The 27,037-nt window shown below is 47.3% G+C and overlaps 1 protein-coding gene across 1 annotated transcript in view; it reads left to right on the plus strand.

Moving 5' to 3' along the window:
• LOC144695011 (catenin alpha-3-like) overlaps nucleotides 1-27,037 on the plus strand; it is a 1,693,436-nt gene that overhangs the window by 199,429 nt on the left and 1,466,970 nt on the right. The window contains exon 6 of the mRNA XM_078565866.1: nucleotides 22,768-23,031. Within this exon, the coding sequence (XP_078421992.1) occupies nucleotides 22,768-23,031 (264 nt within the window). The remainder of the gene's footprint in view (nucleotides 1-22,767; nucleotides 23,032-27,037) is intronic.

Below are 27,037 nucleotides of genomic sequence, written 5' to 3' on the forward strand. Positions count from 1 at the left end.
TTTGGGTTTTGCAAGCTTAGTCTTGTTGAGTATGGTCTGTACTCTGCCTATCACAAGCAACTAAAGGAACATGATTTTTAAAAATTCATTCATGGGATGTGGGCGTCACTGGCTGGGCCAGCATTTACTGCCCATCCCTAGTTTCCCTTGAGAAGGTGGTGGTGAGCTGCCTACTTGAACCGCTGCAGTCCATGTGGTGTAGGTACACCCACAGTGCTGTTAGGAAGGGAGTTCCAGGATCTTGACCCATGCTGTTTGATTCGACCAGTCAATCATTGGGATGTATGGCCTACATACCTGGCATCACACCGGCACTGAAATTCATACAATTGTGGGGTAGGCAGATCAGCTTTTTGGACTGATGGCAGCATCCTGTTAGTGGAAAATGCCTCTCGCATAGCTACTGCATAGTAATAGCATGCAAAGGCTTGCTTAACCTGTTGTTCAAATTTTTGAGATACTTTGTCTTTCCGGGATAACTTGAGATAGATTGCGCACTTTTCAAGCCCGAAAATAGCAGCCTTTAACTAATTTGTGAGTTTGCGTGATACACAGCAAACGATGACCTGAACAGGGTAGCCGTTGACCCACAGGGTAGTTTTGATATACCCTAATTCTGTGTGAAGCTTGCCAGGTGAGCAAATGGCTAGTGCCCTAGTGACAAGATTGCTGATATTGGCTAATGTTACAGCACATGGAGCTACAGGAATCCCAACGTATATAGTGACCGGTGAAGCTAGGCTTGCAGTGGACAGTGGTGGAGAACCCATTAGCAGATTTCTTGACTGGAATTTTGAGGAAAGGGAGCAAATTGAACTGCTTCATCTCAAAAGTGAATTAGAGTGTGGGGTGGAGCGTATTAAGGTGTGTAAGGAAATTCTTACATGTGTTTGCAGATTGTGCATGGGATCGGAGGTTAGGGTTCATTCCGTCAAAAACATGTTTCTCGTGGAAACCAATGAAAATGTTAGCGAGTGCTGGATCTAGAGGGAATCCCGTGGCTATACTATCTATTTGGGGATACTTGGGGTGTTATTCAAACTGAACTCAATGGTGCTACTCTTAGTGACAGTGCCAAATTCATATCAATTGGCTTTGCCACCAAGCATAACTAAACAGCTTCACTCAGAAGCAAGCTACAAAAAAAAATGTTAGGCTTGTGTAAGAATAGAGGTATTTTATATCTAGTATTGTGCAATGTGACAAGATCAATTAGTGATCCCATTGTAAAGGATCCACTGGGAAATAGTGATTATATTATAATTGAATTCCATGTTAGGCTTGAAAGCAACATGCTCTAATCAAAAACAAGAAACTTAAACTTAAGACCAATTACATAGGTATGAGTGGAGGACTGGCTAAGGTTGATTGGGTAAATATATTAAAATGTATGGTAGCAAATAAATGGTGGGAAAGATTTAAAGAAACATTTCAAACTGTCCAACAGAAATACATTCCATTGAAAAACAAGAGCTCAGCAAGAAAAATCAAATGCGACTTACTTAAGAAGTTAAGGATGGTGTTAGATTAAAAGAAGAAATGCATAATATTGCAAAGAATAGTAGCAAGTCTGAGGATTTTGAGTGTTTTAGAAACCAGCAAAGGGCCACCAAAAAGTTGATAAAAAGGGAAAAAAGAGAATACGAGAGTAAACTAACCAGAAATATAAGACGGATTGTAAGAGCTTTTATAAGTATATAAAAAGGAAGAGAGTAGCTAAAGTAAATATTGACCCCTTGGAAGCAGAGACAGAAGAGACTATTCTAGAGAATGAGGAAATGGCAGAGGCATTGAACAAATGTTTTGTGTCTCTCTTCACAGTAGAAGATATAAAAATATAAAATACTAAATACCAAAAATAGAGGGGAAACTAAAGGCTAAAAAGAGTGAGGTAATTAAGGTCAGCAGAGAAAAAGTATTGGAGAAACTTAGGGGGCTGAAATTTGATAAATCCCCAAGACCTGATGGCCTATAGTCTATGGTTCAGATAGCTGCAGAGATAATGGATGCACTGGTGATGATTTTCCACAATTCCCTAGATTCTCAAATAGTTCTAGCAGGTTGGAAGTTTCCAAATATAACACAGCTATTCAAGAAAGAAGGGAGAGAGAAAATAGGGAGCTACAGGCCAGTTAGTCTGACATCAATCATTGAGAAAATGCAGGAATCTATTATTAAGGAAGTCTGAGCAATGGACTTAGAAAATCGTAGTATGATTAGAACAAGTCAACATTGTTTTACTAAAGAGAAATCATATTTGATAAATTTGTTAGAGTTTTTTTGAGGATGTAACTAGTAGGGTAGATAAAGGGGAACCAGTAGATGTAGTATACTTGGATTTCCAAAAGGCATTTGATAAGGTGCCACACAAAAGATTAGTAGGAAAGATAAGAGATCATGGATTTGGGGTAACACATCAGCATAGATAGAGGATTGATTAACAGACATGAAGCAGAGAGTAAGGATAAATGGGGAATTTTCAAGTTGACAGAATGTGACTAGTGCAGTGCTGCAAGGATCAGTGGTGGGGCCTCAGTTACTTACAATTAATGACTTAGATGAACAGTCAAAGACCTCTACCTCACAGAGGCTGAGCGTCAACTCGCAGACACTTCCTCCTACCTCCTCCTGGACCATGACCCCACCATTGAACATCAAGCCATTGTTTCCAGGACTGTCACTGACCTCATCTCCTCTGGAGAACTTCCCTCCACAGCTTCCAACCTCATAGTCTCCCAACCTCGGACGGACTGCTTCTACCTCCTACCCAAAATCCACAAACAGGACTGTCCTGGCAGACCGATCGTGTCAGCCTGTTCTTGCCCCACGGAACTCATTTATTGCTATCTTGACTCCATTCTCTCTCCCCTTGTCCAGTCTCTTCCCATCTACATCCACGATTCCTCTCACGCCCTACATCATATCAACAATTTCCAGTTCCTTGGCCCCAACTGCCTCCTCTTCACCATAGACGTCCAATCCCTCTACACCTCCATCCCCCCCTGGGATGGTCTGATGGCTCTCCGCTTCTTCCTCGAATAGAGGCCTGAACAATCCCCATCCACCACTGTCCTCCGTCTGGCTGAACTTGTTCTCTCACTGAACAATTTCTCCTTAAACTCATCTCACTTCCTCCAAATAAAAGGTGTGGCTATGGGTACCTGCATGGGCCCCAGTTATGCCTGTCTCTTTATGGGGTATGTGGAACATTCCTTGTTCCAGTCCTACTCAGGCCCCCTCCCACAACTCTTTCTCCGGTACATCGATGATTGCTTTGGTGCCGCTTCATGCTCTCGTCTGGATCTGGAAAAATTTATTAATTTTGCTTCCAATCTTCACCCCTCCATCATTTTCACATGGTCCATCTCTGACACTTCTCTTCCCTTCCTTGACCTCTCTGTCTCAATTTCTGGTGATAGACTGTCCACAATATTCATTACAAGCTTACCGACTCCCACAGCTACCTCAACTACAGCTCCTCACACCCCGCTTCCTGTAAGGACTCCATCCCATTCTCTCAGTTCCTTCGCCTCCGTTACATCTGTTCTGATGATGCCACTTTCCAAAACAGTTCCTCTGACATGTATTCCTTCTTCCTTAACTGAGGTTTTCCACCCACGGTAGTTGACAGGGCCCTCAACCGTGTCTGACCCATCTCCCGCGCATCCGCCCTCACACCTTCCTCTCTCTCCCAGAACCATGATAGGGTCCCCCTTGTCCTCACTTATCACCCCACCAGCCTCCACATTCAAAGGATCATCCTCTGCCATTTCTGCAAACTCCAGCATGATGCCACCACCAAACACACCTTCCCTTCAACCCCCCTGGCGGAATTCTGCAGGGATCGTTCCCTCCGGGACACCCTGGTCCACTCCTCCATCACCCCCTACACCTCAACCCCCTTCCACGGCACCTCCCCATGCAACCGCAGAAGGTGCAACACCTGCCCCTTTACTTCCCCCCTCCTCACCGTCCAAGGACCAAAACACTCCTTTCAAGTGAAGCAGCATTTCACTTGCACTTCACTCAATTTAGTCTACTGCATTCGCTGCTCCCAATGCGGTCTCCTCTACATTGGAGAGACCAAACGCATTCTGGGTGACCGCTTTGTGGAACACCTTCGGTCTGTCCACAAGCATTACCCAGACCTCCCTGTCGCTTGCCATATCAACACACCACCCTGCTCTCATGCCCACATGTCCGTCCTTGGCCTGCTGCATTGTTCTAGTGAAGCTCAACGCAAACTGGAGGAACAGCACCTCATGTTCCGACTAGGTACGTTACAGCCTTCCGGACTTAATATTGAGTTCAACAATTTCAGATCATGAACTCTCTCCTCCATCCCCACCCACTTTCCGATCCCCCTTTTTCCAATCATTTATAATTTAAAAAAATATATATTTTTCTTTTCCCACCTATTTTTAAATTTATTTCAATCTATTGTTTTATCTCCACCTTTTAGCCCATTTTCGATCCCTTCCCCCCACCCCACCTGCACTAGGGCCATCTGCCACTAGCTTGCTACCCTTAATGTCCCCATTAGCACATTCCTTAGATAATATCACCACCGTCAACACCCCTTTGTCCTTTTGTCTATGATATCTTTGGCAATCTCTTCTTTGCCTCCACCTATCACTGGCCCCCTATCTAGCTCTACCTGTCCCACCCCCCTCAACCAGCTTATATTGCACCTCATTTCTCTATTTCCCTCGTTCTGATGAAGAGTCATGCGGACTTGAAACTTCAACTGTATCCCTCTCCGCAGATGCTGTCAGACCTGTTGGGTTTTACCAGGTATTTTTGTTTTTGTTTCAGATTTCCAGCATCCGCAGTATTTTGCTTTTAACCAAAGAATAATGTTTCTAAGTTTGCTGATGCTACAAAGCTCGATGGAAATGTAAGCTGTGAGGAGGACAGAGAGATGCTGCAAAGAAATATAGGGCACAATTGTCCCAGATTTGCACTAAGTGCGTTAGTGGGTGGGAAAAAGAATGTTTTACCCAGCGGCCATGACGGTGGCTTTTCACGCCTTATAGTCCCATTCCTGGCGCGTTCCACCTCATCAATAGTTGATTCCCAGGAAGCATGCCCGGTCGCTGGTGGGTGGCCTCTGATTTGCCCGCCCTGCCGTCACCTCAGGCCTTGAGTAAACCGGGCACCGTATTTAAAGGCTGCCCCTGCACAGAGCTAGCACTCTTCAAGGGATAGGAAGCTGCTGGGAACTGATGGCTGCCAAAGGGAGGAAGCGTGCTGCCCCCAAATTTAGCAACACCTTCCTTAAGCGCCTACTGGATGCAGTGGAGATGTGCCGCTATGTTCCCTACCCCTGCTCTGTGTGAAGACCAGCAAGCAAGTTCACCAATCCTGCATGGGAGGCGGTGGCAGTAGTGATCAGTGTCAATGCCCTGCAAAGAGGACACTCACCCAGTGCTGCTACAGGATGAATGATCTCATCCATTCTGCAAGGGTAACTCACTCTTCTCATCACTCTCAACTCACATACGCACAAACTCATCAACCATCCACAGGGATCTCACACCTCAAGAGACAACACCATTAATTCTCACATACACCCTCACATCTCCATCAGGCTCATATCCTCTCAAGCTTGTGTCCTAATCCCATCCATGGCTCCGCTCACCACACAAACATTCCACGCCTTGTGTCCTGCTCACACTCTCTCCATCTGTTTTCATACAGGAGAAGCTGGCTCACAACAGCAGGGAGAGGTCCCAGACTGGGGATGAAGTGGCCCACATTAGGCCCCTCACTCACTTTGAGGAGCGTGCCATTGCGCTGACTGGTGAGGGCGTGGACCGTGCTTGTGGTGATGGTGAGGTCGGCGGCGAACACCCTCATGAGGATCCTACACCACATCATCCCTCTCTCAATGCAGCTGTGAGTGCTCTCTCTCCTGCTGTTGAATCTGTCGCCATGTGCCAATCATTTCAACTTTGGTTCCCAGGGAGCTCTGCCAAGCGACTGACACCCTCAGCCAGCCAGTCCCTCAGCTCCATCCACATCCTCACCTCCAGCTAAGAGGACACCTCCTCCATTGAAGAGCTGGAAATAAGCAGCCTGGAAGACCCGTCACAGCGCTTACCCACACCCTCCACCAGCGCAGAGACACACACCTCCGTGGGACCTAGATCTAGAGCAGGCTCAGGTTCACAATCTGGTGGTCACCGCACAGACACATGTCCGCAGCAGGAGGAGGCAGGTTCAGCCGAGCTCCCCGATACTCAGACGACTGCTGGGGAAGAGGCATCTGTGAGGTCAGAGCCTTCCAACTCATCCTGGAGAGTCAGCAGAAAGCAGGGGAATGTCATGCAGAGCTGTTGGAAGCCCTCAATAGAGTGGCACGTGAGTCGGAGGAGTACGTCCGCCTGGTCTCTGATGAAGTGGTGTCCACATGTACACATATGGAGGTCTCCATGGGGAAGATGCACACAGACCTGCACTCCATTGCGGTAGCCATGGGTGAGTTCCTGCAGTGGCAACATGAGAGGGAATTGTGGTGCCTTAACGTCCCTCCAGGTGCTCCTGCCCCTTAAGGAGTCAGGCCAGAGACACAGAAATCCCAAAGGGAAGAGGAGCGGCAGCTGGACACCCCTGGGCCATCCACTCAGGAATCTAAGAGGCTGTCCACTCCCTCCGAGTCCCCTTTGCCTGTGACCCCACTCAACCTTGTTCTATGTTACCACAGAGGGAGCAGCTGGCCCACAGGAGGACAGCCAAAGCAAGCCGGGGCCCTCAAGGCCTCGGCTCTCCAGAGGACCCACACCAAAGTCATCTGATGCAACAGGGCCAACCATTGCACAGGCTGTCTCCACCCCTGCTGCAGATGGCAGGGCAGAAACTAGAAGAAGTGGTCGGCCTAGAAAAGTTAAGAATTTCTGATTACAAGTGGCTGCACGGGTGAACACATTTTGTCACTTTATAATCTAAAAATATATTCACTTTCACAGAATAATGTGTCTGCTTCATTTACAGGTTTCACGAGTCCTCCACCTGCATCCCACTACCCCCACCGCACCCACCCTGCCCACACCCCGCTCCCCCCCCCCGCCCACCCACTAGCAGTTCAGCTGCATGCAGCCGGACCACGAGTGGTTCTGGAGGGAGAGGTGTGTGTGTGTGGCAGGGCCTTTCGGAGCCTCATGTGAGCCTCTCCCACATACACGGAGCCTTCCTCAATCACACTCACCTCACTGTCCCGAGCATTTTCAATGCTGCCTGCTGGGCTTCTCTTTCAGTTGTCCATCTGAGCTGACCTGTATCTCCGCCCGCCCAGTGATCTCACTCCCATGCAGCACCTGTGCCCGGCCTACAGGAGGTTCTGCTCACTTTCGATTTCAGAAGTATGGTCAGTGTAAGGTTTGTTTTCAGCTCCCCTGTCCTCCTGTCCTTCCCCTCCCCCACCCAGTCACCCATGTCTTTTCTCCCATCACTGTTGACCCCCAGCTTCAACTTCCACCTCCCCACCATCACCTACCAACCAGAACGCTTTTCTTTCCAGGATGTCCAGGTGAAGTCGTACGTTCCCTATCTTCCTGAGAATCCCACCCCCATTCACATTGACCTCCCTGACCTCCTCCTTCCCACCCCCAGGATCCGTGTCTGCCTCCAACCACCCTCCCCATCTCATCTACCACTACTGTCACACCCTCACCTTCCCACCCTACTGGCTCACTCTGCCCTCTCTCACTCTCACCTTTCCCTCCTACCATGTCCATCCTCAGTTCACTCCCCAGGAAGTCATTGACTCTACATACCCCTCCCTTGCATGTTCACCTGGACATCGCCCCCTTATTCCCTCCTCCATCCTTACTCCCACATCCCCACTTACTCGCTCCTCCCCTCAGACTCTTTCCTCCTCCTGGATTCCTTCCCCCCTCTGGACTCCTTCCTCCTCCTGGATTCTTTCCCATCTCCGAACTCCTTCCCTTCAACTTTCCTCCCACCTTACACCTTCCTTCCCTTACACCTACCTCCTCGGTTGCCACATTCTCCCCTGTTACACCCTCTTCTCCTCGTACTCCTTCACCCTCTTTCAACCTCAACCCCTGACACCTTCATTCCCCCCAACCTCACCCCACTGGTACATCTTACTCTCCCAGTCAGACCTAGACCTTCCTCTCTGCCCCCCTCGCCGATCATCCATAGCAGCCCATGGCCAAGACCCTGATGTCCCGAAGTAGACCCCAAACATCAACAGAGACCACCCACCTTCCATGAGCTGCTTTGTGGTGGAGCCATGTCCATGAGACTCTGCCCAGCATGCCAAGTACCTGTTCCTCCAGTGTGCCGTTGCTGTCGGGCTCCAGCACCTTGTGCTCCTAGGATGCATATGGTGTGAGCAAGGCCCTGCACGACACACTTGTCAAGATGTGTTCTGGGCTGGTGTATTTTCCTGCCGACGTGGATGATAAATTTGACATGAGGGGATGATTCCGGTGAGCAGAGCTTCTAATTAGATGCAGATGTATTAAAATGATGTTCCCGACATGTGGCGGTGGGAAATATGGCCCGCTGTTGATGGGTGGAGTGGATGATTGCAAATAGTTTCACAACGGCATGAAACTGATTTTTGGCCCTCTCGCCGTATTGTCTGCTCACACCCGCCATAACGCCTGACACCAACAGGAATGGAAAATTCCAGCCATAGATAGATTAAGTGAGTGACCATCAAGATGGCAGATTGAATATAATGTAGGGAAATGTGAAATTCTTCACTTTGGTCATAATAGAAAGGCAGAACTTTGTTTAAAAGGCAAGAAACTTGTAAATGCTGATGTTCAGAGAGACTTGAGTGTACTCAAACGAGGAACATAGAATGTTAGCATGCAGGTACAGCAAGCAATTAGGAAGGCAAATGGCATGTTGGCCTTTATTGCAAGGGGATTTTAGTACAGGAATAAAGTCATCTTGTTACAATTGTACTGGGCTTTGGTAAGACCACATCTGGAATATTGTTTTAGTCTCCACATTTACTCCTTATTTACTCAGGTGGCAGGTAGCAAAGCAGATTGACAGTGTGGTTAATAAAGCACACAGTATCCTGGGCTTTATTAATAGGGACATAGAGTACTAGAGCAAAGAGGACTGGACAGAGTAGATAAGGAGAAACTGTTCCCATTCGTGAAAGGATTAAGAATGAGAGGGCATAGATTTAAAGAATTTGGCAAAAGAAGCAGAAGTGATATGAGGAGAAACTTTTTTCACACTGAATGGTCAGGGTTTGGAATGCACTGCCTGAGAGTGTGGTGGAGCCAGGTTTAATTGAAGCATCTAAATGGGAATGAGACTGTTGTCTGAAAAGGAAGAATGTGCAGGGTTACAGGGAGAAGGCGGGGAAATGGCACTCGATGAGTTGCCATTCGGAGAGCCAGTGCAGACATGATGGGTCAAATGGCCTCCTTCTGCACTGTAACAATTCTGTGATTCTGTGACATTTATGGAAGGATATACCTGTATTAGAGGCAGTACAATGATATTCACTAGACTGGTCACAGGGATGAGAGGATTGTGCTATGATGAAAGGCTGAGTAAATTGAGTATATATTCTCTGGTATTTAGAAGAATGAGAGGTGATCTCATTGAAACATTCAAGATTCTGAAGGGGTTTGACAGGGCAGTTACTGAAACACTCTTTCCCCTGGCTGGAGAATCTAGAAGACTGGGACACAGTTTCGGGATAAGAGGCTGACTATTTAGGATTGAGATGAGGAGAAATTTCTTCTCTTAAAGGATTGTGAATCTTTGGAATTCTCTACCCCAGAGGGCTGTGGATAATTCATCATTGAATATATTTAAGGCTGGGATGGATTTTTGGTCTCTTATCGAATCAAGGGACATGGGGAGCGGGCAGGAAGATGAAGCCCAAGATTAGCCACGATCATATTGAATGGCGGAGCAGGCTTGATGGGACCTAATGTCCCAGAAGTGGCAGCCAGCAGGATTTTTATCTGGGGAGGCGGGGACAGTCTATTGGCACAGTTCTGCAAATCAGTGTAAAGCCCCCCTCGCCCTCAACCCCCTACCTCCCCTCATTGCTCTTCACCCCTCAACATCCCCTCACCATGCTACCCCCTTCCTAGCCCTTCATTCCATTTCAACCCCTCACCCACTCTTCTCCCCCCTCGCCCCCTCCCACCCAGTAACCCAGTATCCACTCTGTAAACAGAACTCAAGGGCCCTATAATAACATTTTGAAATCTTTGAAAAGCTCATCAATCTGTCAAAATAAACAAACATCACTTGAATAGCCAATTGCAAAAATATTATTTGCTCAGAAGCTCATAGATCTGTCAAAACAATCAAATATCGCTTGAAAGGCACTTGAAAAACCACTTCCCTCTTAGTAGCTCGCAATCTTCTTAAAATACCTTATATCTGTCAAAATTAACAAAATCAAACTCCTCTGAGCAGCTATGTAAACAAACCCTCCAGTACTGAATCCATCATTGGTTTGGAAGACAGCTAAAAGTATAGACATGCATCAAAGCTTTGAAACAGCCAACAGATGGCTGAGCCATTCTACAAAGAATTAATGAAACTATGGGTAACGTTTAAACAATTAGCTATTGATCTCGTACTGGGCTGCGCTTTTCATATTATTCAATGTAGAATAGACTTTATCCAGTGGATAATCTATTCTAATATGTCTGAAGACTTATCAACTTCTACAATCCTGCTTTTTCACTTGACAACTTTCTAGTTGTTAGAAGTAACAATCTGGCAATTACATTATTTAATGGTCACATCTGTTTCAATCACAACATTGTCATAACACATTTTAGTAAACATTGATATAACTCAGGCTATAGCATTTCATGAGCTGTAAAGGGGCAATACCATTCGTACTCACCTTTTATACTCTCCCCACCTCCAATCCATAGTTCACACCTTCACTCCGCAGGTGTGATTTAGAAAGTTTTCCAAAATATGGCCACCTCATTGAAAACTGCAGAAGCTCTGAAATGCCAACTACCAGAATGGTGCAGGCCTCTTCTAAACATTACTGTGTGGGATTCCCACCCCACCCCTCCTTTCCTGCACTGCTGAAAATAGCCGGAGATGGAAATGATGGCGGGACTTCCGGATGCATGCTCTGGCTGCCATTTTATTCTGTCGCCAGACTCTATGTGGCCCTGAAATTGGGACTGCAAAACCTTGCCCCTGGTGTGTGAGTGTCTGTCTCCCTCTCACTCTCCCCTCAATCCTGATGCCTGTTTCTCTCCACTCAGAGAGGAGTATTCAGACACCAAGTCAAACAGTAAGGAGAGCTTATTTAAACGATTCCCCAAGCACCCAATTCTCATTGATCAGCTGGCGTAGTTAGTATTCTCAATAAGCCTGTACAAACAAATCTCTCTGTGGGAGGCGTTTCATTGATTTTTAATACAAACAATTATCATTCAGGAACAATTCCTACGTCAATATTCAACAGAATATGTTTAGTGCAGTTAGCGTGGACAGGTTGGAATACAGGGCCGAGTGGATGGAAGTCGAAACAGGCAGGTATCACCCAGAAGTATCGGTCCCAGTTAGGTATGTATGTTTTGGGATGGGTGGAGGTGAGGGGCTGCCTGAGGCAAGGGTAATCCAGAGTGTCCTTGTGGAAGGAAATGTTAAAACATTTTAAGCAAACACTTCACTAGACTGAATCCTGGGAAGGGGGGGGGGGGGGGGGGGGGGGCGTTGTTCTAGGAGGAGGGATAGGCTGATATTCCTTAGAGTTTAGAAGGATGAGAAGTTGGAACTTGTGGGCTGCTCTGGAATTCTGCTGCTGTCAGGGAGGCTGGAATCTTGACAATAGAAAACGATCTGCTCCTGCCCACCTCTGGTGCCACCCACCCATTGTGCCAAGTTGTGATGGACACTAACATGGGTTCAGTGTTGCTCAAGGAATTCTGGAAAGCTGTTGGAGTCTGAAGGGAGGGGTGCTTCACCTATCCAAAGAGTTCTGTGGAGTTTGAAGGTCAGTCAGCAGAAAGGTTGCTTTCAATGATGGGCTGACTGTTACATTCCTGCCTGGGTTGTAGCATGACGGGGATATGGAGCAGAGGCAGCAGAGGGGGGGAACGCTGTGTGTAGCGGGGGGAAGGAAGGGCTCTTATAGCAGGAGTCGTACTCATCTAGGTTATTCAGGGAATGCTTCTCCTACCTCTGCCTCAGCCAGGAGCAGTGTTTGAGGGAGCCACAATTCACTAAGGAGGTGGTCACTGCACTGTGCCTTTTTCTTGAACCAGAAATTCAGCCAGAGAGCAGGGTGAGGACGATGCTGCCAATGGCTGTGAAGATCACCATGACCCTCAATTTCTATACCAGAGCGTCCTTTCAGACTGGAACAGGCACCATCAGCAACATCTCATTGTCAGTCATTCATTGCCGCATCAAGGAGGGTAACAGAGGCTCTGTCTGTCGGGTGATGGGACTTCATTTTCGTCTCTCTAAGCAGGAGAATCAGGAGGAGCGGGCACGTGGCTTTGTCAGGGTAGCAGGATTCTCGATGATGCAGGAAGCTATGGATTGCTGGCACCTGGCTCTGTGGGTGCCACCTCTCAATGTGGAGATGTACTGAAACTGGAAAGGTTCCACTTCCTGAACGTGCAGTTGGTGTGTGACCGCTCATGGACTATCATGTTGGTGAATGCCTGCTATCCTCGGAGCAGCCATGATGCTTTTATCCTGCATCACTCAGCTGTTCCCATCATCTCCCAGCCACCACGATGAACAGAGAGTGGCTGCTTGGCAACAAGGGATACCCTTTGTACACTGACTCATAGCCCCTCACCACCACCGAACCACACGTGGACCTTGTGCGGACAGTGAGAGCCATGCTGCCACCAGGAACATTGTGGAGCAAATAATTGGCACCCTAAAACAACAGTTCCATTGTCTGCACTATATTCTGGCCTGCAATACTCACCGGGGTGCATCTCCAAATTTGTGTTGTTCTGCAGCGTCCTGGACAACCTGAGCTCAGGAGGACACAGCCCTTGCAACCAGGCCAATACCGGGGACCTCAGGAGGAGGAGGATGGGAGGAGGCATTTGGGACATCTTTGCATTGTTCATGGGCAGTTACTCGGACTCTGAATCCCCTAAAATAATCCCCATATGTCACTGCTGCCCCAGAACTCCTCACCTTACCATCCCTCTGTTACAGCCCATCACAGCATTCTCTTGGACAAAATCCCGAAATCAAAGACATCATCGAAAGAATTTTATACCATTTTTATCCAAGAACACTTCCAACAATACATTCAAAAGTGAACTATTCACCTATAGTGCCTGCCTTGTGGGTGCCTTTGCCTGTCGCAGTGCTTCTAAAGAGAGCTACCCCAGTGTCTGCAGCCTGGCTGCTGGAAGGCTGCTGACTTTCATTGTGGGGAGGTTGCACATAGACTTTCAGGATGACCTGGAGCAGCTCTGAGCCCTGGGATAGCAATCAAGGCCTAGAAGGCCTGGTTCAGACTGCACCATCTCGACAGGGGTGGCAACAGTTTGAGTTGGCTGGCTGACAACAATGGCAGAGTGGCAGTAATGGGGGAAAGAATACTCTCATTCTGAGAGAGAGGACAGCAGGTTTGTGCTCCACAGAGCCACAACCACTCACCCGGGATGGTGCCTCAGCAATCCTAGTAATCTGCTGGAGGACAGATTGCTGCTCTGCTGAGGGAGCCTGAAAACCCCTTTGGGTGTGGAGACCCACAGCCATGATGGCAGCAGTCTGAGCCTGCATGGCAACAAGCTGGGCTTGTATAGCAACAGGAAAGTTCTCATGACCTCAGTCTGAGCTGCGACTGCAGCAGGGGGGAAACTCAATGGCATCTGTTTATGCTGCAATGGAAGCAGAGACATTGGCCACCCATCTGGGTCCGCAAGTGCTGTGTTGGCCATCACTTCCACACTGAGAAAGGATAGGCTCCAAGCTCTGTATAAAACTCTGTCCAAGTTAGAGCTGGACATATCCGTGCTCCTTCACAGTGACAGCAGGCTGCAAAAGTATTAAGCACCTCCATGTACAGTGTAGTAAAGTGTTTCCATGTCAATTGTTGTAAAAACCACTAATTCCTTTAGGGAAGGAAATCTGCCATCCTTACCTGGTCTGGCCTACACGTGATTCCAGACTCTCAGCAATGTGGTTGACTCTTAACTGCCCTCTGAAATGAGCTAGCACGTCACTCAGTTCTACCAAACTGCTACCAAACAGGAATTAAACTAGGACGGCATCGACCTAGGGACCAGAAATAATGGCCAACCCATCCCTGTCGATCATGTAAAGTCTGCCTTACTAACATCTGGGGCTTGGGAAAGCTGTACCATAGACTAGTCAGTCAAGCAACAGCCTGACATAGTCATCCTCACGGAATCATATCTTACAGATAATGCCCCAGACACCACCATCATCATCCCTGGGTATGTCCTGTCCCACTGGCAGGACAGACCCAGCAGGGGTGGTGGCGCAGTGGTATACAGTCATGAAGGAGTTGCCCTGGGAAATCTGAACATTGACTCTGGACCTCATAAAGTCTCATGGCATCAGGTCAAATATGGGCAAGGAAGATTCCTGCTGATTACCACCTATCTGTCCCCTGCCTCCTGAGTTAACTAACCTCACTGAAACTCTGTATCTCTCATGAGGGATTTGAGCCTTTGCCTTCAAAGATCTTGCCTCGGAATTCTCTTCAAACGTCACTCTAACTCGGACGGCCTCAACAACTGCCCACCTCGCAGGATTTCAAGCTTGTCTCCTGAGATTCCCTTCCCATGGATTCCCAATGTTACGCTTTAAGATTCTGAAGGATTTTGATAAAAATGGACACAGAGTGTTTCCACTTGTTGGGAAGAGAAAAGCTAGAGGCCATCAATAGTCATCAAGAAATCGAATAGGGAATTCAGAGAATGCCCTGTCCTTGCGCAATCCTATCCAACTAACAAGGGAACAATGATACAAATCTAAATCAGAATGGGTCAATGAGATGGCGGGCTTCCTTGTGACTATTTTCTGGCGATTTAAATTCCTTGTGAAGTCTTTATTGCATTTAAAAAAAAAATTTCGCCCATAAAAGTAGATTCACCTATGATGACGGACATCAACAAATAATAGTGGTGTCATCAGCATTACTCCATTTGAAGCCAGGCAAAAATGCAACCACATTTTCCAGCGTATAGGTAAGGAAAGAGAAAGGAAAACTCCACACTCAGTGCACACACTCTAATATCAGCCACACTCTATCATTTAGCTGTAAGCAAAGGCTCTTGAGTGTTCTCAGTGAGAAGCACAAGTATTACCATTAGCCATTCTGCTATATTATTACCAGCACAGTGTGACTGGGCTGTTGGATTCCATTTCTACTTTACCATTTCAGAGAAAATGCAGATTTAATCCAATCAACCAGCTTTTGGCAGAGGATGTGGGACAAATTCACCTCGATTAGCAACATGCAGATACCTGAGAACTCAGTGTCTAAAGAGGGATAAGTATGTTTCTATAGAACCTGTATAATGTGCGATATTGATCAGTAAATGGAGGGTGGGGGGGGGCGAGGATTCTGATAGTGACAGTAACATGAGATCTTCTTCTTTCTTGTGTTCTTTGACTGAAGGCAGGTCCGATCCACAGCGACATGGCCCCCACCATGGGTAGGGCAAGGTGGCACATCCTGAATCCGCCCCAGTTGAACACCCCCAAGGTGGCTGAGTTGCTGTGGCAACGTGCACTTTTACATGCATGTTGCAGTCTGAAGCTATGGATAGCGATGGTAGAGGCTCCAATTTTCTTTCCATCACATGGCTGACCAGGAATCTCTCTCATTCTTACTGCCTGCCATTGGCCTGTGTTGGAAGGGTTTGTAGCTGGATTCTCAACCTGTTTGGCTGCGTTATGAACGCACCTTCCTTGTCGATAAAGTCCTGCAATGGACTTGCACCCGAAGCTGCACCACAGGGCCTCTAACATGAGACATTGACCAGTAAATGGGTGGAATGCGATCCTGCCATTAACAGCCATTCATTTACTGATCAACACCTCATGTTACTGTCACTATCAGAACCATCCATTTACTGATGTCAATGAGGGTGACTTTGCAGTGTCGACCAGGCAGGGTGCGTTGTTGGCATTTCCGGTTCCCATGTCAAATCAGATGATCTGTAAGGTTTTGTTCTGTTTCAAATTTTCTGTAGTGGTTTGATGCATCTTTCTAGGCCATTTCAGAGGGCAGTTAAGAGTCAACCACATTGCTGTTGGTCTGGAGTCACATGTAGTCCAGACCAGGTAATGACTCCATATTTCCTTCACTGAACGTCATTAGTAAACCAGGTGGGTTTTTACAACACTGGAAGTTTCATGGTCAGGACTATTGAGACTACCTTCTGCCCCACTCCCCATTCCAGATGTATTAATGAACTGAATTTAAATTCCGCCAGCTACCATGATGAGATTTTAACCCATGTCCCCAGATCATTAGTCGAGGTCTCTAGTGACATTACCAATATACTGCCATTACAACAACTGATGAAGAAAAGGGAAAATGAGATGGAGATAGAAGAGGAATGAGAAAGAAAAGGAAGGCAGCAAGAGTGTACAGTACAAACTTAAGCAATTCGAGAAGAAACAAAGGATGTTGTTCCTTATATTTGGCAAAGCAGCCAGATTTTTCCCACCCCTTGTTACTCCTGAGAAGTTAGCGACTGGCCTTCTTTTGAACTGGTGGTGTAGGTACAACCATAGAGCTGTCAGTTAGGGAGCTCCAGTATTTGGACCCGGTGTTAATGAAGGGTTGGCAATATTTATCCAAGTCAGGGTGGTGTGTGGCTTGGAGGAAAACTTGGATATTCTCCAATTTGCATTTGCTGCCTTAGTCCTTCTAGGGGGTAGATGCCACACGTTTGGGAGTTCCGCCAAAGACGCTTTGGCGTGTCGCTGTAGTGAAAAGCCCCTTTGGCTTAAGTCTGAAACTGATGACTTTATATATTGGCAGTTATACAATAAGAATGCCAGTGAGCATACGATTAATAAGTGTGACTATATGTCAGCAGTCAGCTTGTCTGATTCTTGAACTCTTGAAGGCTGGCCACATCCACTCAGAACAGAGTGCGTACCCCAGACAGACGCAAACTCCTGCTGTGTGGGTTCCTCGGAAGACTGTTTTGGAGATTCACAAGTCAGTTGATTGATTGGTTTCTGAGTGCATCAGACAACTAGCTGAAGAGAGAAAAGAAACTGTTGTGTAGAAGACAATTACTTGTCATTAAATGGATTATCATTAAATTGTTCAGTAACCAGTAAGTAATGGTGGAATGTGCAATTATCGACTTGAGCAAATTAATTATTACTGAATTCCTCACAATATTTGGCTACATTGTAATTTAAGTACTTGCTGATAAGGGTGTAATTTCTTGCAAAATCTCCTACTTTCAAAAGGTGTGCAATGCAGGATTCCTGTGAGTGGTGAGACCCAATGTGTTGTTTTGCACAGGTACTCAATGTTTATGAAGGGTATTGGCAAGTTATAAATGTTCCACTTTATCAACTGAATTTCAACAGGGCTGTAGAGAAACATGAAAAACAGACATAGGGGGAGGAACAGGCCATTCAGCCCCTCGAGCCTGTTCTCACAATCATGGCTGATCTGTACCTCACCCTAGTTTTTCCCTCCTTTGCTCGATATCCTTGACAGCCTTATCTAATAAAAACCTATCAATCTCAGTGATGAAAATTCCCCTTGACTCCATCATCCACAGCCTCTTGAGGGAGAGTTCCAGGTCTTTGTGTGAAAAAGTGTTTCCTGATTTCCCTTCCAAATGGCCTGGATCACACTTTCAGATTATGGCCTGAATTTTTCCCTTGTTGGGCGTGCACAATCGGCGGACCCAGGAACGGCCGGGAAACGGGGCCCGACTGCGATTGGCCCCCAACCACGATTTCACGCTGGCTGCCCAATTAAGGCCCCCCCCCCGCAGCGTGAAACACGTCGTTTGAACGGTCAGGAAGGGCTGGCCGAGGGCAGGGGCCCGTCAGACACCGGGTCCAAAGGCGACCTGGCGAGCAGTTTAAATTCAGCGAAGGCAGTTCCCTGAAAGCTGCCAGGAAAGAACCTTTATTTGGTCCAGAGACTGGAGCAATGGCCTCACCAGCAGCAGGAAGTGTCAGGTGGGTGGGCAGGTTGGGAGGCACTTAGCCCCCTGTTTCTCAGACGAGTGCCTCGCGGTGGAGGAGCTCGGTGTCAGGTGGGACACCCTCGTTCCCAGGGGTGGCAGGAGGAGGCCACCGCGCCAGACCAAGAAAGCTCAGGAGGAGGTGGCAGCCGAGGTCAGCAGCCACGACGTTCTGAGGCGCACACGGGTGCAATGCCACAAAAGGTCCAACGACCTGCTGCGCTCAGCAAGGGTGAGTGCCGAGTTGGCATGGATCAGTGTGTTGAAGTGTTAAGGGCTGGACGTTTCCCTGTGGACCTCAGGGGTGTTAGACTCTGAGTGCCAACTGTCAATGAAGCTGGAGCTGGCCAAGGGGGTGAGCCCTGGCTGCTTGGCCTGAGTAGCTTGCGGGTCAAGGGCCACAACTCGGATGTGCCCTGCAAGGTGTTCCTCAGGTGGGGTTGGCCAGGCTGCAATGGCGCTGCAGGTAGAGAGTGGACTAATCAATGCTCTTCTGCCTTTTCAGGAGAAGATGAGCCATAACCACATAGAGAAGCCAAGGACAGGCAGTGGCCCCCCAAACCTCCTAATCATGATGAGGTTTGAAATGGATGCTTTGGAGCTGGAGAGCTGCCACCCACCTCGGTCAACTGGTCATGGAGAGGCAGGGGTCTCTGACGAAGATAAGAGTGCCGGATTGTGGTGAATCAGAAGAGGAGCATGGTGTTGGATTGTAGTCTCATCATTGATGGGAGCCTCAAACCTGGAGTCCCCATTGATCATTGAAAGATGATGGCACCATGATGCAGTTCTCCATTGTCTCACCAGGGTGCTTGGCATGCACAGTGACAGTATGATGGCTTAAACTAATGATATGTCCCTGTTCTCCCTTAGATTCACCAGCACGCGCTCATTCGCAGGACCCCGAAGAGCCACCCCTGACGTCAGAGGACCACCAGGCTTCAGATGCACCTGTGTCATACCCGCTCTGTGTCATGCCAGCACAGATACCAGCACCTCAGTGGGCATTAGATTCCTCAGCTAGAATGTCGGTGCACAGCAGTGAGGGCACTTCACACTCGCTTGAGGTGCAGGCGGAGGCAGAGAATGCCCAGGGCACCAGCAGTTGGAGGACTGCTGCAGACCATGGCAATGCTGAATCGAAGGCAGATGATGAGCCCCTGGAGTTGTCCATTAGGCGGCAGATGCTGTGTGTCCAGCAGGATGTGCGGGAGGATCTGGCAGAGATCCATGAGGGTATGCATGCGATGGTCTCCATTATGGAGGAGTGCATCTGGAGCGTCAGCACTGCACTGAACCTCATTGCCGAGCACACTGCCTTCTCCATTGAGAGAGTGGCGACTCTCATGGAGACGTTGCTCCAAGAACAGAATCAGGGGTTCCTGGGGTTGCGCTCGGACCTGCAAGCCCTCACACAGACACTGACCTCAGGTGGTCAGTGTCAGTGTCAGTATGGGAGATGGATGAGGCACCCAGTATCCCAGCTAGGTGCCCGTCCATCAATGGTGCACAGGGAGATCCAGAGCGAGCTCATGTAGACACACAAGCTGCCTGTCATCTCTGCGGGCTCCTCTCAGGGCGCTCTGGATGACGGCAGCAACTCCTCTGTCCCTCTGTCAGTGACCGTGGCATCTGATGAGGCTGCAATGACTGGGGAGATGCCAGACGTGGAACTGGCCACCCCCTCCCAGGCAGGGCCAGCGCAGGCTCCACTGGCCAGAGGACAACCGCCAAGGTCATCGAGGCCAACAAGACAGCAGAGTCAGCAGGCTGTCTCCAATGCCGGAGCCAGCGAGGTACGGGGGACACCAAGATGTAAACGTAAGTTTAAGGCACCATGAACACAAGAGGGACTGGTCACGGGGGATCTTCTGTTCTGTAATGTTTTGTTTATATGTTTACTGGTGTGAAAATGAACACCAGAGATGGTAATGTTCATTTGTTTTGAGTGTGAAAATCACATAAATTTTGCTATTATTGTCATGACCTGAGTATGCTTCACCTTGTTTTTTTTGGTGCAGGCTATGCCAGTGTGTAATGCTGGACGTGAGTGGATCGGAACTTTATTGCCCAGGCACTGAGTGGGCTTTGGGTTCAAATGAAAGGATCGTTTCAGAGGCCCTGGTTGGAGGCAGCAGCAGATCTTTAGTGGCCTAGATAAGGGAGCATTGGATCAAGGCGTCCCGGGTGTCCCTGCCTCCCTGAAGGATACCGAGGTCTGCCTCCATGCCCTCAGCATTCACCTCAATGTGCTCCTCTTCTAACTCACACTGGATCCATCCTCTGTGGCTGTGGAGCTGCCTCAAGATCCTCTTCTTCCAGTGGGTCCCCCTTGCCAGTGCCAGTGGAGAGCGCAGCATGCAACCACCATCAGTGACACACGCTCTGGAGGGTATTGTGGTCTAACCCTGAACAGTCCAGGCATCGGAAGCACATTTTCAGAAGACCTATGGTCCTCTCTATCACCACCCTTGTGGAGGCATGGCTCCTATTGTAACGCTGCTCTGCCTCTGTTTTTGGGTGGCGGAGAGATGTCATGAGCCACCTCTTCAATGGATAGCCCTTATCACCCAGCAGCCAACCAGCCAGTTGGGATGGAGCAGTGAAGAGCCTCGGCACCTGGGCGTGTCTCAGGATGTAAGCGTCATGGGAGCTGCCTGGGTACCTTGCACAGACATGTAGAATCTGCATCCTGTGGTCTATCTACACGTTCATGGAATGGAAGCCCTTCCTGTTGATGAAGGCACCGGGCTCACCTGCTGCCACCTTGATGGCCACATGTGTACAGTCTATTGCACCCTGGATACGGGGGAAGCCAGCAAACACTGCAAACCCTCTGGCTCGCTCAGTCTGGCTGGACCTGTCCGGACAGAAATGAATAGATGTCATTACCCACCTGAACAGAGCTTCTGTCACCAGCTTGACGCAACTATGGACAGCTGATTGGGAGACTCCACACAGATCCCCCACTGATGCCTGGAAAGAGCCGGAGGCATAGAAGCTGAGGGCCACTGTGACCTTCAGAGCCACTGGCATGGGGTGTCCACCCACACAGTCAGAGCTGATCTCAGGCCCAATCATCTGATAAATGGAGGTCACTGTCTCCCTGGAGAGGCGGAGCCTCCTTCGGCATTGCAACTCGGACGTATTAAGGTAGCTGCATCACCGCCTGTAAACCCTAGCAGCAGGATAGTGGCGTCTTCTGCGGCCCCTTCTGCCTTGGACTACCTGCTGGCCCTGCGCCCCTTGTGTCTGCGCCTCTCCTCCCACAGGTCCCTCCACTGGAAGCTGCATTGGGACACCTGGCCTCCTCTCCCTTCTGTCCCTCTCTTCCTCCTCAGAGGAGGTGCCTCCAGTGGAGATCACAATCCCCATTACCAGGGTAAGGGAAGGCTGCCTGATACCTGGAAGGGTCCACATGGCCAAAATCATCTGGGTCCTTGGAGACACCAATGAGTCCTGAAATGAAGCCTGAAAATGCTAAGACTGAGCTCAGAACTGAGTTGAAGCTGTCAAGTTCAAATAAGCAACCAGCAGAAAACTATCTCCTAAATTCCCCACTACTCACACAGGCAATGCTGCTGACCCTTTTTAACCCGCCCTTGGATGAGGTTTTGTAAAAACTGGCTGCCTGCCTGTCCATTTTGCCCATGCGACAAGCGCAACATAATTTCGCGAACAATTGCCTTTTTAATGGCCTTTTAATTGATGGTGGGTGTGGCTCTGACACCCGTGCGCACCCGCTGACCTGAAGGTTGCGCGTGTGCAGGATGAGGTCAGGATGCTCGCCCAACATCACCTTGTGTGGTTTTACACCCGATTGGGTTGGGCGCGCGCGCGTCTGCAGAACATAATATTCTGCCTTACATCTTTTTGTGTTGAATTCCTGACCAGAGGAAATTGTTGTTATTTACCTTATCAACACCTTTGATAACCTTAAACATCTTAATTAGATCACTCCTCAACTTTCTAAACTCAAGGGAATGTAACCCAAGCTTATGCAACCTGTCCTCATAATTCACGCCCTTAACCCCCAGTATCCTTCTGGTGAATCTGCATTGTAAGCCCCTTCCAAGGCCACTGTATCATTCTTGACATTCCCAGAACTAAACACAATGCTTCGGGAGGGGTCTGACAAAGACCCCACCTGATATATAGAGCGTATAACTGAAGCATAATTTTCTACCTGTAGTATTCCAACCCATTGCAATAAAGGCCAACACTCCATCACTCCATGAGACTTTTAGATTACTTTTTGAACCTGCCAACTACTGATTTATGTACCCAGAACATCCAAATCCATTTGCTCCTCCACAGCTCCTAGACATTCACCATTAAGAAGATGGACAACCCAGCTAGTTTGCATCCTTTTTTCCAAATGTTTTCAAAGACCAGGTAAAACCCTGAGTAGCAAGTAGAAACCTCCATCAGGTATAGTTGACCACATTGGCCAAAGCATGGCTTTGGGAATGAATTCAGCGGCTGGCTGTGCACAATCAAAAGCCTTTTGAAAATAATCTTCATTTTATCATCTGTTGCAGCTTTATTCAAAATAGGTCTTTACTGAGGTTGTATTTTGTCCTTTCCTTTTTATTTGCAGGACCTGAAGTCACCCAGCCAGCGTGAGGACCTCTCTGCTGCCCGTGCTTGCTTGAAGCAGACCTCCATCCTGTTATATTCTACCTCCATGGCGTGCCTAGATTACCCTGAAATTGCTGCTCTCCAGGCTGGCAGACAGTCCGTCCGCAATGAGATACAAGATGCATTCACTGTGATCTCTGACGCCGTGCAGGGAATTGCATGTCCAAATTCCCAAGCTGTATCGGATACCCAATCTCTGGTTGGGGCTCTTGATGAGTTTGAGGTAAGAAAATGTGACATTGTTTTTGACGGAACCAGGGTCATGTATGTGTTGACCTCTTTTTAATAGATACTGGACCCAATTGTCACGTAACCTGGTCTGATATAAAGCATGCTTCTGTCCAATGTATAGTTCCTGTCCACAAACTGTCATTGAAGGGGAGTACAATTTGTTTTTGCATTGAAAACATTTAAAAAATAATCATACACCATTACATTATGACATTTGAAGGTGGCAAGGGTTTTTAAACTTACCTGTCAAAGATTCCTGATTCCAAGGCAGGGTTGCCCCGAGGTTCACAAACCGATTTATTTGCAATTGTTCCTACAGCTTCAGGGACCCACCTACCTTGGCAAAATTACTCATGTCAGGGAAAACTGCATTTGCATGAGGCATTTAAACGGTGATTCTGACATGTGCTGCAGGTCTTGACCTGCCATGTTTCCCGCCAAAGGAAAAATGGCGTCTGTCGTGAAGTAGCTGGTAAGTTTAAAATTACAGAGCTGCATGTCTCCAGTAGGACTTCCAACATGGGTTCACTCAGCATTGGGAGGAGGCAGTTCAGTCTCCTGTCCTTTCTCAAATAGGATGTCCACATTAAACTGCAATTCTCAGTCCTGCCTTCAGTCAGCCCACCCTGAGTATTCATTATTTATCAAGCCTCTTCATAATGCAGATAAAACACATCTGACCAAAAATTAAAACTTAAACTACAATGAAAAATAAAGAATGTGATTTAAATAAAACCACACTGATCAAATAGCTTTTTTTGTATTTGTTGAGGGTGTCACTGGCTAGGTCAGCATTTACTACCCATCCCATCTGGCCTTGAGGGCATTTAAGAGGGAGTAACGTCCAGGATAACAGATTTCTTTCCTAAAGGACATAGTGAACCAGGCAGGTTTTTACAACAATGTTTTCATGGTCATCATTAGACTTTTAATTCCAGATTTTTATTGTATTCTACCATCTGCCATGGTGGGATTTGATCCTGGGCCCCTCAGGGCATTACCCTGGGTTCCTGGATTAGCTAATCTAGAGACAAGGCCACTACGCCATCACCTCCCTGATGATCGTGTTGCCATGATAAAGTATTTGTGCTGTTTCATGGGCTAGTTATGGATAGTGTCATGAACTTGATGTACCAGACAGGTTTCTAACTAGAAACAAACAGGGCTCTTGTAGAAGCTACATATTTGAACCAGGTCCATGACTAGAAAGCTCCCCCCAACCCCGGATTACCCGTGCATTTGTCAGTACAATCATGTGACCCCTGAAAGGCAATAGGAAAGGTTTTACCTACAATCACTACAGCAAGGTTAGTAAGTGAGTTTACAGCTAGTGTGGTTTCAGAAGTATTTGACAGTCAAGAAAGATAGGGAATCAAAGGGTATACTCTATACAATATGCATACACAAACAGGAATAATATGTACAGTACGCATAAACAACAGTGTATACTCTGTACAGTATGCATACACAACCAGGAATACTCTGTACAGTACATATACCCAACAGGGAATACTCTGTACAGTACACAAACACAGCAGTGTACACTGCACAATAAGCAGGCACCAACAGTGGATACACTGCACAGTACACATACACAACAGTGGATACACTACCCAGTAAGCATACACAACACTTGGTACACGCACAGTAAGCAGGGACAACAGTGGGTACACTGCACAGTACGTGTACACAACAGTGGATACACTGCACAGTAAGCATACACAACAGTGGATACACTGCACAGTACACATACACAACAGTGGGTACACTGCACAGTAAGGGTACACAACAGTGGGTACACTGCACAGTAAGGGTACACAACAGTGGGTACACTGCACAGTACGCATACACAACAGTAGATACACTGCACAGTAAGTGTACACAACAGTGGGTACATTGCACAGTAAGTAGGCACAACAGTGGAAATGCTGCACAGTACGCGTATACAACAGTGGATACACTACACAGTAAGCATACACACCAGTGGGTACATTGCACAGTAAACATACACAACAATGGGTACACTACACAGTAAGCAGGGACAACAGTGGATACACTGCACAGTAAGCATACACAACAGTGGGTACACTGCACAGCAAGCATATGCAACAGTGGATACACTACACAGTAAGCATACGCAACAGTGGATACACTGCACAGTAAGCATACACAACAGTGGATACACTGCACAGTAAGCGTATACAACAGTGGATACACTGCACAGTAAGTGTATACAACAGTGGATACTTCTTCTTGTTCATTCTTTGAGGTGGAGATGACTATGTTCATCATCTGAGGTGTTTGGTAGGGTTCCGGTGGATGGGTAGGTGAACCCTAACCCCGATCTGCACCCGGAAGGTTCTGCTGCAAGTAGGACAGGATACCAGAGACAATTCAGTACTGGACAAGTTGCTCGTTTGTGATTTCTTCTCCTTGCATTTTCTTTCTGCCCCTTGTTGTGAAAATGTCTGATTTCAGGATTCATATGTTTTAGATGTATAAATTTTAGTTTGATAATTAAATATTTAAATGTAAGGTAACTGAACCTAAGTTCAATACTCCAGAACACCTGGGTATTTACACATCAAAGGTCCTCCCATGTACTTACAAAGTCTGTGTTAGAAGGGAGAGACACATAAAACAGCAGAAGGGGCAAACTAGCTGAGTAAATGGGGATAACAAGTCTGAGAAAGTTTGCCCTGCCTTCATTAGAAATTTAAGTTATTCATGTAGGTTCCAGATCATAGAAAGGTTTGAAAGAAATGGGTAAACAAGGGAGACCTTAAAGTAGCCATATACCTTTCAGATCAATGGCTTTGTTTTGAAACTAAAAGCTAATTTATTTAAATATCTATTGGACATCCCAGATGTTCTCTGTAACCGTATAGTTAAGTGGTTTTGAAAGGTATTTCCATGGCCACTTTTAGAACAGCTGAAGCAGGAAGTTGGAGTCTGGAAGCAGCTTTGAGAAGCTGTAAAGCACTTGCAGACCAGAAGCAAAAGCGCTCTCAGAATTCAAAGGTACTTCTGAATTGGAGTCACTAAGTAAGAGTGAAGTGAGGTCCATGCTTGAGCCGGGGTGTCTACAATTGTGAGGTACTTAAAGAGTTGGAATATTGTTTAGCTGAATGCTATTGGAAAAGCCCTAAGGAATCTCATACTTCTGAGAATAGTTAGAACACTGAGGGGAATCAAAGTGTGAGGAGGATCAAAGCGAATTCCTGAGAGCTGTGGCATACCTTGGTTTGATCCCAGGAGAAGTGAAGGAACCCTCAAGATCCTGTAACAAATAGGGGAACTCTTGCGTGGAAATAAAAACTAGAACAGGAAGTGTCCTGTTGAGATTTTCAGGCTTATGTAATAAGGGTTTATGGAATATAGTGTTAAATTAGTAGTACTTGCTTTGTCAGACTATTGTACTGTAAAAGGTTTAGTTTACAACATGAAATCTTGAGGCGTAATTTCTTTCAGTTAATAACTGGGAGTTTGAATTTCTTTTTAAAAGTTAATGATCTCCCTCAAAATCATAACGCTCTGATATACGCTCACTTATGAAGGAGGCCACACCGGTTTTTATTTGGTTGCGCCAGGCGTAGCAATCCTGTTCGAGCTTCTCTCAGGATTTGAAGGCAATGTCAAAACTCCTAACTGAAGCCTTCAGTGTCCTTGACCTGCTCCCTTTGACCACCATCAGAGCCTACCCTAGATTCAAGCTCTCTATAGAAGATTCACTTTGGTAAACGAGTGTTAGTCATTCTAGCTAGTCACAGTCATGACTGTCTCAGTATGGTGTGGATGTGCTGTACGGTATACCAAACTGTGGATACTGCATACAGTGGGCATATGGGGATATTCTGTACAGTGGGTACTCATAACAGTGAATACTATATATTCTGGGTATACCCACAGGGAATACTCTGTACAGTAGGTTTAGCTAATAATGAATATTCTGTACAGAGGACATACCCAAAAGTGTATACACTGTACAGTGAATACAC

This window comes from Cetorhinus maximus, chromosome 20 (genome assembly GCF_964194155.1).
Source record: "Cetorhinus maximus chromosome 20, sCetMax3.hap1.1, whole genome shotgun sequence".
Taxonomy (NCBI): Eukaryota; Metazoa; Chordata; class Chondrichthyes; order Lamniformes; family Cetorhinidae; genus Cetorhinus; species Cetorhinus maximus.